At 31.8% G+C, this 13,655-nt stretch overlaps 2 protein-coding genes across 12 annotated transcripts in view; both read right to left on the reverse strand.

Annotated features, from left to right (window-relative positions):
- Positions 1-2,670: 2,670 nt before the first annotated feature.
- Positions 2,671-4,849, reverse strand: LOC128675528 (uncharacterized). 2 transcript variants are annotated; one of them, XM_053754993.1, is made up of 3 exons: positions 4,513-4,849; positions 4,271-4,380; positions 2,671-3,927 (listed from the first exon to the last, which is right to left on the reverse strand). In XM_053754993.1, exons 1-3 carry the CDS (start codon positions 4,757-4,759, stop codon positions 3,505-3,507), a joined length of 780 nt encoding a protein of 259 aa, XP_053610968.1. In that variant the 5' UTR covers positions 4,760-4,849; the 3' UTR covers positions 2,671-3,504. The 2 variants fall into 2 exon arrangements, with proteins under 2 accessions (XP_053610968.1, XP_053610965.1); XM_053754990.1 differs by having other exon boundaries at positions 4,483-4,849.
- Positions 4,850-10,616: 5,767 nt separating this feature from the next.
- The window catches only part of RapGAP1 (Rap GTPase activating protein 1), a 223,226-nt gene continuing 220,187 nt past the window's right edge, over positions 10,617-13,655 (reverse strand). For all 10 annotated transcript variants that reach the window (XM_053755089.2, XM_053755092.2, XM_053755097.2 and 7 more), the window contains one exon: positions 10,617-13,553. In XM_053755089.2, coding sequence (XP_053611064.1) covers positions 13,404-13,553 — 150 coding nt within the window. In that variant the 3' untranslated portion in view covers positions 10,617-13,403. The remainder of the gene's footprint in view (positions 13,554-13,655) is intronic.

Consider the following 13,655-nt stretch of genomic DNA (forward strand, 5'->3'; position numbering starts at 1 on the left):
GGAATTAATGTGATTGGATCCACAGACAAAACCTAGAAAAAGAATAAATGTGAAACAATAATTTATTTACAAATAACAATTAATTTAAATTACAAAGACTGACTCATTACAATAACAAAGACATAATTTATATTATTATAAACAAAGCAAGAATTAATCGGTACATGCTGTAACATGTTTAATTTAATCCAGTTTTGCATAAATTTCAATATATATGATTACATTTACGGAACAATAGCAGTTTGAGAAAGTGGACTAAACAGCGAGATCACTTGTTTTGTTCTAAAAATACAATCTCTTATATTTATATGAATATTATTATTTTCAAATGCTTTTTTTAATACAACACAAACTAGGACTAAAAATCGAGAGGCAAACCATCAATCCATTTTTGGACAACATTGTCGGCTTCGTGGATCCTGACAATGCTGCCTTCAATAGAGTATAATGAGCAGAAGTATATAAATATTAAACAATAATAACCACAAAATGTAGTGCTAAAATATTTCTTTTTTTTCTTAGCAAAAAAATAAATAAATAAATTCGAAAAGGGTTTCAAATAGTGAAGTTTTCATTTTCTATTTCCGTCGTTTTTCATTTAACAATTTGAAGTAACTGATTAAGAGTTAAGTAGGCTATTACTATTCAGTAAAAGCGTATAATTAAGTGAACGTCGGATTATCAGAAAGTAAATTCCTCCCTTGGGCACCGTCTTAGATTGACGAAGTTGTAATTGGAATTAGATTTGGGGGTTCACTCTTCCTATACTCACTACATTTCAGAGATATTAAAAGCAAAGATAACGATGACGAAAAGAACAACGACCTCGGTGGCGCAGTGGTAAAGTTCTTGCCACTGAACCGAGAGGTCCTGGGTTCGATCCCCGGTCGGATCATGATGGAAAATGATATTTTTCTGATTGATCCGGGTCTTGGATGTTTATCTATATATGTATTTGTTATAAAAAATAGTATCGTTGAGTTAGTATCCCATAACACAAGTCTCGAACATACTTTGGGGCTAGCTCAATCTGTGGGATTTGTCCTAAAACTATAAATTATAAAAAAAGGTTTTATTTTCACACTGTGTTTCACTAGAAAATTTTTTAACGACATATTATATATAGCGGTAGATAGTCGTAAAAGTCATGTCAGGTGTATTTAGGGGTAGGCGACTAGAATAAAATATGACGCCAGTGTTACACACTCGAAAAAATTTAATAATTTGATACAATCTGGTTACCAAATAAAGGTGGACATGTGCTTTTCACACATCTCTCAAATAATTTCCCAACAGCGACACGAAAATATACCTACCTACTTAACTTAAATTTGAAACTTAAAAGTTGCGTATTTACAAATGTCTTACCTAATTATCAAGTAATCTCTAATATAAGTGGGTTTCTAATAAGTAATATCAAGTAATTTCTAATATAAGGGTAAGTTTCTAATGTTAGAAAACAGTGCAATACATTTTATGACTTGATATTACATAATTTTTAATTGTATATAAAAACGAGAGATGGAGATAAAAAAAGAGCAGAGTAGCCATTTTAAAGCGTTTATTGTTTTAAGCGTGCATTGTTATGAGATGAGCGATTTGTAAGATATTTATAATACAGAAAATTGGCAAAAAATAAATTAATTGAAGTCATGCTTTTTTCTTATTAATCTTATTTGCGGACCTAACATTCTTTAATGTTTACATTAAAATTTTCCTAAAAGCACAAACATGTTTGTATTATCATAAAGAGCGAAGTATTTTGTCATTTAAATAAAAAGATAATTGAAATTTAAGAGTTCATTCTACTCAGCGAATTTTTCAAAACTAATTGTAAAAGATGTTACAATTGTATTATTTGGAGGTCTCATCTACTTCATAGTCGTATTCCTCATGGCTGAGGGTCGTGGTCGTTACGTGGAATTAAACACACAATGATTTTCTTGGCACTGTTAATGGATGTCTTGCTGTTGCCTTCTCCATTTCGCCCACAAGTTGATAATTCCACCAGAGTGCAGGTTCACTCACGATGTTCTTCTTCACTAGAATAAGTGATGGTCAATGAAAACTATTTGGTATACAAACTCATGTGGCACGAGTAGGATTCGAATCTGGGACCTTTCGGTTCACAGACAGGCGTTTTACCCATTACAACACCACCGCTTCATTGAAACCAGAAAACCTTTTAGCGTCATGTGGGCTGGGTGCGGGGATTGAACTCGCGTGAAAAGGGTTGCGTACTCTTATTTTAATTATGTAAAAGTCACATTGGGTTTTTCATTCTATGTATTGCATACTCATATTTTCTTAATTTTTTATATTCATTAATACTATTTTTTACTTTCCTCATATTCGAAATGGAAAGTAGTCTTTGACACAGTTGAAAGTATTCATTCCAACTCGGATATATAGCTGTCAAAATATCTCGATATGGAAACGATTCTTTCGAACCTTGTCAAACGTGTGTCTGTCTGCTTTCACGGCTAAGCTAAAATTAAAATCGTCTCAGTGGAGCCGATTTTAATTAAATTTGGAATAAATATTAATGACCTCGGGGTCATTAATATAGCTTCGCTAATATAACGGTATAGTAATATAGCGGTAGATATGTTTGACCCCGAGGTCAAACATATACTACCGCGGGCGGAGTTGCGGGCAACATAAATACAGTTTTATTTTACAAGTAACATTTATTTGAATGAACAAAGAATCTTACAATTTATACTTAATCCTAGATACAACAAACTCAAAAGTTCGTTGTTTTCCAATAAAAATGTTAAAAATGAAATTGCACATTGCAGCTAATACTTAAATGTAAATTCTATGTACAATTGTATATCAATGTCGCCATAAAATTATATTTCTCGCAAAAATCTTTTAAGTATGTATTCACCCATTGAAGTCATATCTTTTAAAAATTACACTAAAACATACTGAAAATGAACATCAATTACACCTAACTTCACCAGTTTATTTGCAAATCTAAGTATGTTTTTGAACATAAATTATGGAATAGGATACTTTTAGAGAAACTTTAACTAGGTATCCAACATTTTTAGTTGTACTTGTTTCCAATACTTTTGGTTATGTAGGGACACATGTAAGTACCTATATATTTTGCAATATAAGTATACAAGTATTATAATTATGGTTCTTATTCAGTTGTTCCATATTATCCTGTATGTTGAGTAGATTTAGAATAGATATTATTTTATTATATGTGTTGGGTATAAGTTTTGGTTTTAATTGAATTTTTTCTCTGTTTCTTTGTCAGCATCTTCTACCACACAGGTGTAGGCTTCCTTCAGTTTATGTCATTTTTAACTTTCACTTCACAACAACTGTTACAACAAACTCCCTGTAAACTCTATAAAGTGACTTTCAGTTTGCCTATTTGTACACCTTTTGAGAGCATAGATAGAATCCAAGATTATGGATATTAAGATTGACACACTTACATCTTATCATATCCACATCCACACAAGTTCACCTATTTAGTGAGAATCAAGATTGGGTTATGGAGTGGTCAATATTAATTTTTTGATCATCCGCTGTTATGAAAATAGGACAAAATGCACTATTACTATCATGGTCATCTACACTGGACACAGAAGTAACAGGAGGGCTGTACGGACCTAAGCTTTCCATGTCCAGTTTATATAAAATGTTGTTAATTTCATACTTAGCTTTACACTGTAAGTGTGGTGAATATTTTCCTAAATGTGCAGCAATATATAACCCAAAACATGTAAGATCATCAGTTGGATTGTGTGGGCTGTTTTTTCTTTCTCGCATAACTCTTAGTGTTTCCACTACTTCTTTGCAAATTATATTTTGGTCATCATCTCTTTCCCTTTTCTTTTTTAGTTGCGGTGGTGTTGTTGGTGTGCATTGTGGTGGTGTCCGATTTATTGATGAATCAATTTCCTGAAATTAAATTGTATTTTGAATTAGAATTTTTATTCACATGACAAAATTCATATACTATGAACCTTTGGGTTTAATGTGAATTTGACTGTTCACAGTCAAATTTTTACTTTGTTAGGTACAAAGTTTTTATTTCAAAAAATATGATTGCATATAAAAATGGATGTATATATAAGTACCTATTAAATATTATTTTTTAAATTTGTCACTATTCAGACCTATCAGACTAGTAACTCTTGACTGTTCCTGTAATCGCCACTAACCAATTATCACTACATAACCAATCTTTGTTGCTCTAAAAAGGTATCCGGTCCTACATGATATACATTAAAACCATGCTTACCTCACTATTTTTGATGTAAACTATTGGTGTACTGCTTGACATTAAATCCTCCATATCTTTGTATGCATACCATTTCGTTGTGTAACCTGAATCTGTGCCGCTGCCGGTGCCTAAAACAATGTACAAACTTTAAACAAATGGTCACAAAATTAGGTACGTACTTAATCTGTAAGAATGAACGTAGCAATAATAACATGTCATTCATAAAATACCTATGAAAAATACTACAATTTGAAACAAACCCATCATCTTTCTCTTTTCCCGACTGTATTGATTTCTTAGAATAGTCCATTTTGCAATAACTTCTTTTATTGATATGCCCATCAACATTGCCACTTCTTGTAAGGCGTCATTTCGTTTGTTTTTCATTCTATGATACGGCGATTGAGTGTCCCATATCGCTGGTCTTTCTCTTATAAAGCTAATGAAGCTTGAGATCGTTTCTTTAGTCCAATCCATCTGTATTTTTGCACTAAACAAAATAACCATACTTTAAACAACCATAATACCTACTTGGCGCAAAAGCAAAACAAAACTCAAGAAATAAATTATTTTTGGTTTGTTTTGTAGTTAGCACAAAATATTGACATTGACAGAAGGAGACCATAGATTACTAAATATTACTACTACCTACTGTCTAGATAGCGCCTTGTGATGAAAAACCCTGAACATGATATTGGTGGTGTGGTCTATTTGGCAGGCATCTTAGCTAGTAATGTAATAATAATGTGAACTTAGGCATAATCAATCATACTCAAGGTAAGATAAATACTTAGATAATGGAAGCACTACTACTACTACTAGACCGCTGATATTGACTGTAAAAGCAAGCACTTTGGTCTATTTGTGAATTTTGACAGTTTCGTCGTGAACGTACTTATTGCCAACTATCTAATGATGAAGGTATATAATAATATGTAAACTAAGTCAATCTAGATTAAATCATATAAGTTTCCTGAATTCTATTTATTATAATGTTTTTTTTATGAACTTTATTACATATTCTCTCTAATTTTCTTCCATGTAGCAAACATAAAATTTTTGTAAGTTTTATGTTAATTTCTGAAAAGTGAAACATTTCTAGGTAACTGGATTGTAGTGTACTTAGTCATTAGACTACGACATTATCTAAAAAGGTTTTCTTAACCTCTTTTCTTAAAAATATAACCTACTTAATTTAATCAATAGGGCATATTACGCAAAGCTCAGCGCAGATGGCACTACTGGTACACTCCATTGGCAATGTTTGTCTAAGGTAGACAAACATTGCCAATGGAGGCAAAAAGCGCCAATTTTCAATATTGTTGCAGATTTACGACCATAGTCATACGACCATAGACTTTCTACGCAATCATAGTGCGAGTTTAAAGGAAAAAGAAAGGATTTAGTGGATTATTGAATAAGCTTTCAGAACACAAAGTGTGTAAATGATTCAAGTCCATTATAAAACACAATATCTTTATTATAATTATTGAACATTATTGATATCACATTGCACTATTTGTGGGATTGGTATATGTACCTATATACCACTTCCACCCAAAAACTATTCAAATGAAAAATATAAACACAAAAAACCGTCTATAGGGTTAACTTTATGTACGACTTTTATATTTATTATATATTTGATTTTTAGCTTCACGTTTAGAAGCTCTTTGTCGCCTTTGAGTACACTGAGAAAACTGAAGGGTGGTAAACTGGTCCTGAAAATAATAACACTATTTTAGGTTACGTTCTGCATAATTATTTGGTCAACTGTGGTCATAAACTATAAACTTGATTTTGACTGAAGATCGTACCTGTATGAAGTCCATTTTAATAAGTCTTATCGTGTGAAGTGTTCAGAGCTTTTTTTGGACCGTTTACTGGCTCGAAAATTTTACAGCGTGAGGCGTACCTATCCCATAGTTTTCGAAGTTTTTTATCTTGTGGAAAACGATTTTTCCCAATATTTCGGCACCCAAATATGCTACATTGTTGTATATTTTCACAAACGAATGCTTACATAAGGAAAGGATTAATAAAGTACACTAAAATATACGTTTTAATCAACATAGCAAAAGGCGGCTAAGCTTTTGTGTAGGTACCTAACATACAGTGCTGTACTCTGGCGGGATAAATGAGCAGTAACTCCTATTGATTACAATTACAAATTATTGAAGTGCATATCATTCGTGCGACACTATTATGTTTGCCATACGGGTAAAATCATAATAAATTACGTATATGTATCCACTCGGAAATCAATCTGTTGGTTGAAAACTGCATGAAAATCCGTGCAGTAGTTTTTGAGTTTATCGCGAAAAAACAGGAAAAAACAGAGAGGCGCGGCAGAGGACTTTGTTTTATCTATTTATTATACTTACCTGTATATATGTAAGGATAAGGATGTAGTGTAGGTAGATTTACATCGGTCAATAAATGAATCAGTCTTGAGCTAACTCGCTTGTTTCATTGACGCCCTTCCCGTCTACAGTTGACGGGATAAATATGACGCAAATGACAAAAAAAATGCTAAGGAATTTTTATTTTATTTTGTTGATCTTTGTTCATTCTCGCTTGTGAGCTGCGATGCAGTTAAAAAGTAAAGATCTTCATAAATAGGTATTTTGCATTAAAATAATAAACCTTAAATATAGGTACCTAACGTCTTTTTATTTCTTTTTAGCTTGGAAAACTTGTAGACGGTAATAACAAAAAAAGAATTGTACTTATTCCAACTGAACTTTATGGCCTTTCTAGGTAGGTATGTACAAAGGAAAACATTCAATAAAGCTTTCATTTTACTTTTCTTGTTTTCGTTGTGTATGTAAAACAAATGTTATTGGAACAGAAAAATTCTTAAGCCTAAACATGTCTAAGATTCCGTACCTACATTTTTAGAGGAAAAAATCAGGACCCTTAATTACTTATAAGTATAGTCATTCGTAAGTAGGTACTTCGTAATTCTCCCGTCCGATATTCATAGCTGGTTTGCTCTAAAACTAGAGTTGTACTTACCATTTAACTAGGAGTCAATATCATAATATGACACCTAATTAATATCTAGGTATTTTGGGGACTTCCCATGCCGAGGATCAATTAGAAAATTAAAAAATATCGTGTGAAACCTAAGTATATCAAATGAAAGAGCCTTTTTTGGACAAACAGTTTTGAAGACAGCGTATCGAAAAAAAATCGTTTTTGTCCCATCGATAGGTGTACCTATGGCCCTGTCAAGCGTCAACTCCACGTTTGGTAGACATCTTACCTATAGGTTTTCTTATATCCGGTAATCTTATACCTACAGATTATTACAGGAAATATTACCTTTTCTTCGAAAAGATAGTCTAAGCAGTTTCAGAGATCAGAGTTATGGTTAGTATTTTTCTAAATATATATATAAACAATAACTTTATTAAATAAGTTCGAACAGGCAGATGCACGAAAAAGGAAAAGTACTAATTTGGCGTAGATGTAATAATCAAAGAACCCTCCCACGCGACTCAACTCACACAGGACTGGTTTCTTCTATCAAAGAATGAAAATATAAAAATTTCATTCTTATCAATAGAGCTAATAGTGATAATACCTTTAACAGTGTTTTTATAGTTATTAAAAATTATAGGATAGAATTTCCATTCAGCAGATTTATTCAAGAAAAAGTGGTGTTTTGTTTAAAGACCCCTGTATTCTTGTAATACCAGTTCGGAACATAACTACTTTACTAACAATCCTTAAACAAAGAACTACCTATGCCCTGCGATTTAACTTGCTCTCGTCAGCATCAAAGTTTTTTAATTATTCCACTTCAATGAACTTTTGGGTAACTAAATACGTAAGTACTCACTTTATATTATAACTAGATGTTGCCCGGTGCTTTGCTCCCGTGGGAATTTTGAGATAAAATATAGCCTATAGCAATCTTGGATAATGTACCTTAATAATGGTGAAATAATTTTTCAAATCGGTTCGATAGTTTCGGAGGTTACACGCCTCAAATATACAAACTCACAAAGTTACAAACTCACAAAACGCTTACCTGTTTAAAATAATAAAAAATAGTATAGATTTGACTAATCAAAAAAAAGCGGCCATGACGAATCGAATATAAGGGTTCAGTTTTTGCCATTTGGCTACGGAACCCTAAAAACACAATCAGACTATTATTTCTCCATAGCCTTAGCCAGCGAAACATGTAAAATATGCGTTACTTCTCGTAATACCATTTTAACTCAAGTAGGTAGCCATAGAAAATAAATAGGTATATAAGTACTTGCCACTTAATCCAATGGTATTTGTGCTTCCATTTAGCTGAAGAGTTAAAGATTGCCCTTGACAATCTTCCGTACCTCACCTGCCACATCCAACAAGGAGCACTCACGAAATGGGGCTTTTAATGGCGATACAGGGATCACTCCATTTCTATTTGCACACGCCAACGACACCTATTCACCGTTTACAGAGTAAAATTTTGCTGATCACCTATAGCAATAAAGCATATTTTTTTTATGTATTTCAAATTTTTATTTGTTGAAAGGTAGGTATTAATTTAGGTTACTATATTACTTAAACATAAAATCAATCTTTGAAAATAATTTTCTTTATGAAATGTTCAACTTGTTTAATTATTATGTTTATTTTCAACTTATATTATTTTTTATTGTAAAACATAAAATTTTTTATTGTAGAGTATTAAATTTAGTACAATACATATGCGACCAAGAATAGGAAGTAGGTATATGATAAAAAATTGTATTGTACCTAAGTACTCAGATAAGTGACATGTTTTAGTTTATCGACGTGCCTTACTGCTAAGCTTATTGTAGGGAAAGGCTTCCACTACGCTCATGTACGTCGCGTAGTCATGGACGTATAACAAAAGATATTCCTTTTTTTATACGTCCATGACTACGCTTTCCCATAAATCTCTGTCTGTCGAGAGCAGTCTGTTGCTACCCCCGCAAAAAATTATTTAAATAGGTAACAACAAATTTAACAAAACTTAAAACGAACCAAACTTAATAATAATAACAAATAAAACTTACCTGGGTGAATTTCACGAACATTCTGAACTCCCCCGCGGGCTGTCATTAGTGTTTATTAAATGTACCATACACAGTAATCAATTTAATTATGCAATTTTTATTATGCTATTTTATAAATAAGTAAAGTACTGGTACAATGTTAATTTTATAAATATTAAATTAAAAAAAAAAGATTATTTATTCAAGAAAAATATGCGACACTAATGAAACGCACGCCGCGTTGAAACGGTCGTGAAATTCACCCACCTTTGTAATAATACTACTATCAAAAAATATGTTAAGATTTAAAACATGGTTTGATGTTGATTTTGATATCCTTTCTAAAACAATACAGAGTTTCTCAAATGACCGGCGGCGCAGCGGCGACCGGGTCATTACCACAAAATGGAACTGTGGTTTGGAGCTAATTGATCTGAAAATGTCAGGCTCTTCATTATGAGTAAATAGTCCAAATTGAGGTAGGCATAGGTATGTACTCGGATTTCATTTAGTGAAGCGTAGAAGTATGAAGCGGTGGTGGTACAGTGGTCGAATCCAACTCTAAATAATTTATTAATCCTGATCTATTTTCACGGTATTTTAGTTTACTACTGAAAATATTATATAGGTAGATAATCTGTGGCGCTCCATACGAGGCAGAATATTCGCGAGACGCGAATTGAAGCTTGATTATAATGCCGCATGTATATGCGGTATATAATGTATATTATCGCGATACTGTGTGGCTACACAACGTCGTAATTTTATGAGAACTTTTATTTATCGCAATGAGAAACCAGCAATGCAGTTATGCCAAATTCGCTAAAGTTCGGCAAACTGTCTCGCCATAATGTACCTATGCATACATGTAGGAAGGACGTAGGTATGTATTTTCTATAATACTGCCATCTGTAAATTTTGTGAGGAACTTTTTGTTAGTTAGATTGAAAAAGAAAAAATTAAAAAAGCAAGACGGCTACATAAACTATCGCCGAACTCGGGCAGGTGCCTATAATGTCCACATTTTTTATATTCTGCTATTTCAATTAAAAAATACTAGGTTCCACACTACCTCCAAACTCGTGCAGATGCCGACCCGAATGCATGAACATTGCGTAGTTTGTATGAGTGCTTTTATTTATCGCAATGCAAAACCAACAATGTATACTGAATACGACAAAGTTCGGCGGACTAGTCCACGATAGTGTTGTGCCGGCATATTATAAGTAGCATACCTAATCACGTTAAATAATGATTAACAAATTGGTCAAGTAACTATTTCTCCTCGGTAAGCAGGTATGTATATTCTGTATCAAAGTAGTATCAATAAAACAACACTATTTAGTATTAACTATTTATATATTTCAATAGGATCTCTTATAATTTTAAACTATTTCCTCTAACGCTCCGCGCTCGCAATATTTGGTTTAGGTCTAAGTGAAGACAATCAACAGTCACCCAATCAACTTATATCAACAGTCGAACAAAATCCAAATTAATACATTTAATGTAAGAACTAAATGTACACTTAGATAAGGTGTTAAAGTGCTCCATCTACCTCCATCCATCTTGGAATAATGACCAGAATTTAATGATTTCTATTGTATTTTCTTATCGAGTGTATTCTTGCTATCACTTGTGTCAGATTTTATTCAAGTCGCTTAAAGTCATCTGACATTTTTAGAAAAGGTATTCATTTACACTTTTTGGCCTTCATTTGCTCAAGATAACTTTATGCAACTTATAATGCTAAGGCTAAAAAACTTTTATATGCTCATTAATTACCTATAGAATTAATATCTTTAAATCTCTTACTGTAACCATGATCGAATTATGTATATAAGTAAGACGATATTTATTTTCCCTTAAAAATCATTTAATTCTGGCCAGTAAACTAATTTGACATCATAGTTAAACTTTGCAGTCAAACTAATCTGTAAATTAACATTTCCACCTGAACAGCTTTGAAAATACTGGTTCATCTTTATTGAAATAATAATAAACTATACTATTTAGTGGGGAATGTTAACTTTGGTATAAAATATTAATTATAAACAACAAAACATTAAAACTCAAAGATACTCGACAAACGAGACTTAATCAAGCATAAATTAAGATAAAATACTGTTTAATCAATAATCCTAAGACCAGTCAAATTATATTTACAGTAAAACTGGCAAACTTAAATATTATAAGGCTGCAATAAAACCGGTGAGTTTATTTACGATATACGAATTTTAAACAAAAATAAAAAAGTTATCATCGGATTCAAATGTAATTATTATTGATTATGAGCAAGCTCATAATCAGATAAGAACTTTTTAAAATCTAGTTTCTGCTCTTATTACAAAATATTTTTTCAAATATATTTTTTTACTTTTACATAAATCGTAAACAAAACTCACAAGTCACAATGCCAGCCAACTAAAAGGAAAAACAACATCCGTTATTGGTCATTGACTTGAAGAAATAATTGCACTGTGCAAAACCTATATATACTAAGAAATTAAAATGTAAAATGTACTGGGTAATTTTCTCATAAAAATTCAACTATGTAACATAGTAGTAGGGTATAATATAAGAATTTTCTAATGCACCACATAAGTATAGGCTTTCTAAATAATCAAGGCTTATTTAATAGGTACCGTTTCCTACTAAATTCTAATTTTCATGGTTCCAATTTCAAACACCGTGATTACAATATTTATCATTTTTTGTTACACATATATAGAACATTTTGAGTTCATTACTAAAGCATAACAAACATTATAATTAACGTCAAACTATAAAATAGTTTTAGATAATTTTCTATACTTACTATCAATTTGAAAGCAAATATCGTTTTGATAAAATAATTAAAATCAAAAATCTATACAAAAGTCGAATAATTGTTAGTTATTGGAGTTCTTTTTTAAAATAATGATTTAGTTTTGAGGTATCAATACAATATTGAGTGCACAGATCAATACACTTATGAAAGAACAAAAATATTTGTTAAATTCACGGATATAATATTTTGCGCGTACAGAATGTTACTAATATTATAATATTTCTCTATAACAAAACTGCAAAGGAGATGACAATATCACATACATTATCTATGTTTGTCACTACGACATACGAGCCATATCGAAATGTCTCTCAAAACAGAGGGAAAGCAAGGGGAATTATGTCGATAGTATCACCTTACTTGCAAGTTATATAGTTATATTTTGAGATTATATATAACTAAAGTTTGCAATAAATACTTATATACTGAAATATAAAGTTTAAGAAATGTTATGTCTACGATATCACAACATCTACGAAGCATTCAGCTCATAGTAGACATATACAAATCAGTTTTGGTATAACGACATATAAAAGATTCGAATTATATTCTCTCTAATTAGCTATATAGAAATTTGTTATCTATACTTAAGTGTTACAAAATGTCAGTCAAGCTTGACTTACGAAGTATGAACTGGGATAGTATTGTAAATAAAAAATATAGGCGTCGATAAAATAGTCTTATTAGTTACTCTTCAACTAGACAATATACGAATACAAAATATTTTTGCATGGAGAAAACATTAGGGCGGAGAGTATAAATTAATATGTGTACGAGCAAGTTCTCAGTATAATTTCTAAATTAATAAATGTTGTTTTTTATGTTTTATGTGAATGATCTAGTCGAAATGCAACAGACTAATTCTATAATAATATGAAGATGAATTTACGTCTTATTGCGGAGAAAATATTGCACAAGCATTTGCATATGAAACTACTTTGAACTAATCATAGAAAGTTCATTGAAAGTACTTTGAGAAAACTTTTATTTATCTTGTTCAGCCAATCAACTCATTATTATAGTACAACAAAGAGTAACTACACTAAAGGACATTAACTGATCTTAACTAAATGTCTATATGAATATGTAGATCGAATCAATTTAATCCCAGCACATGTTATCCAATAGTTCTTCAGTCACACGGGTATCGTTTTAAAAATTATTTTCTTGTTTCGAGACTTTCTCAGATCTTGCCCCGCCAAATAAAAACTTGAATCTTCCATGATTTTCTATGGGCTATGCTTTATTGAAATGCAATAAAGAGTATAATTGGATACCAAGTTAGTGCTGACGTGATTTAAGCGGTGGAGTCGTGTGAGGAGGGGTTGGGGATGATAGTTCCGGCGTGTTGTTCGCGAAGTCTCCTGACTTCTCGAGCGGTTGCAGCCAGCTCGGCCTGTAGTGTCATCTCTCTCTCACGGAGGCATTTTATCTCGTTCTGCCATGTCTGTAAAGGATATATAAGTTTCATTAGAACCAAATAGCATTTTCACATTTTAGTTTACTAGAGTACTAATTGGACAGAAATTCGTTGGTGTCTCAACAAGCA

This window comes from Plodia interpunctella, chromosome 14, assembly GCF_027563975.2.
Source record: "Plodia interpunctella isolate USDA-ARS_2022_Savannah chromosome 14, ilPloInte3.2, whole genome shotgun sequence".
Classification (NCBI taxonomy): Eukaryota; Metazoa; Arthropoda; class Insecta; order Lepidoptera; family Pyralidae; genus Plodia; species Plodia interpunctella.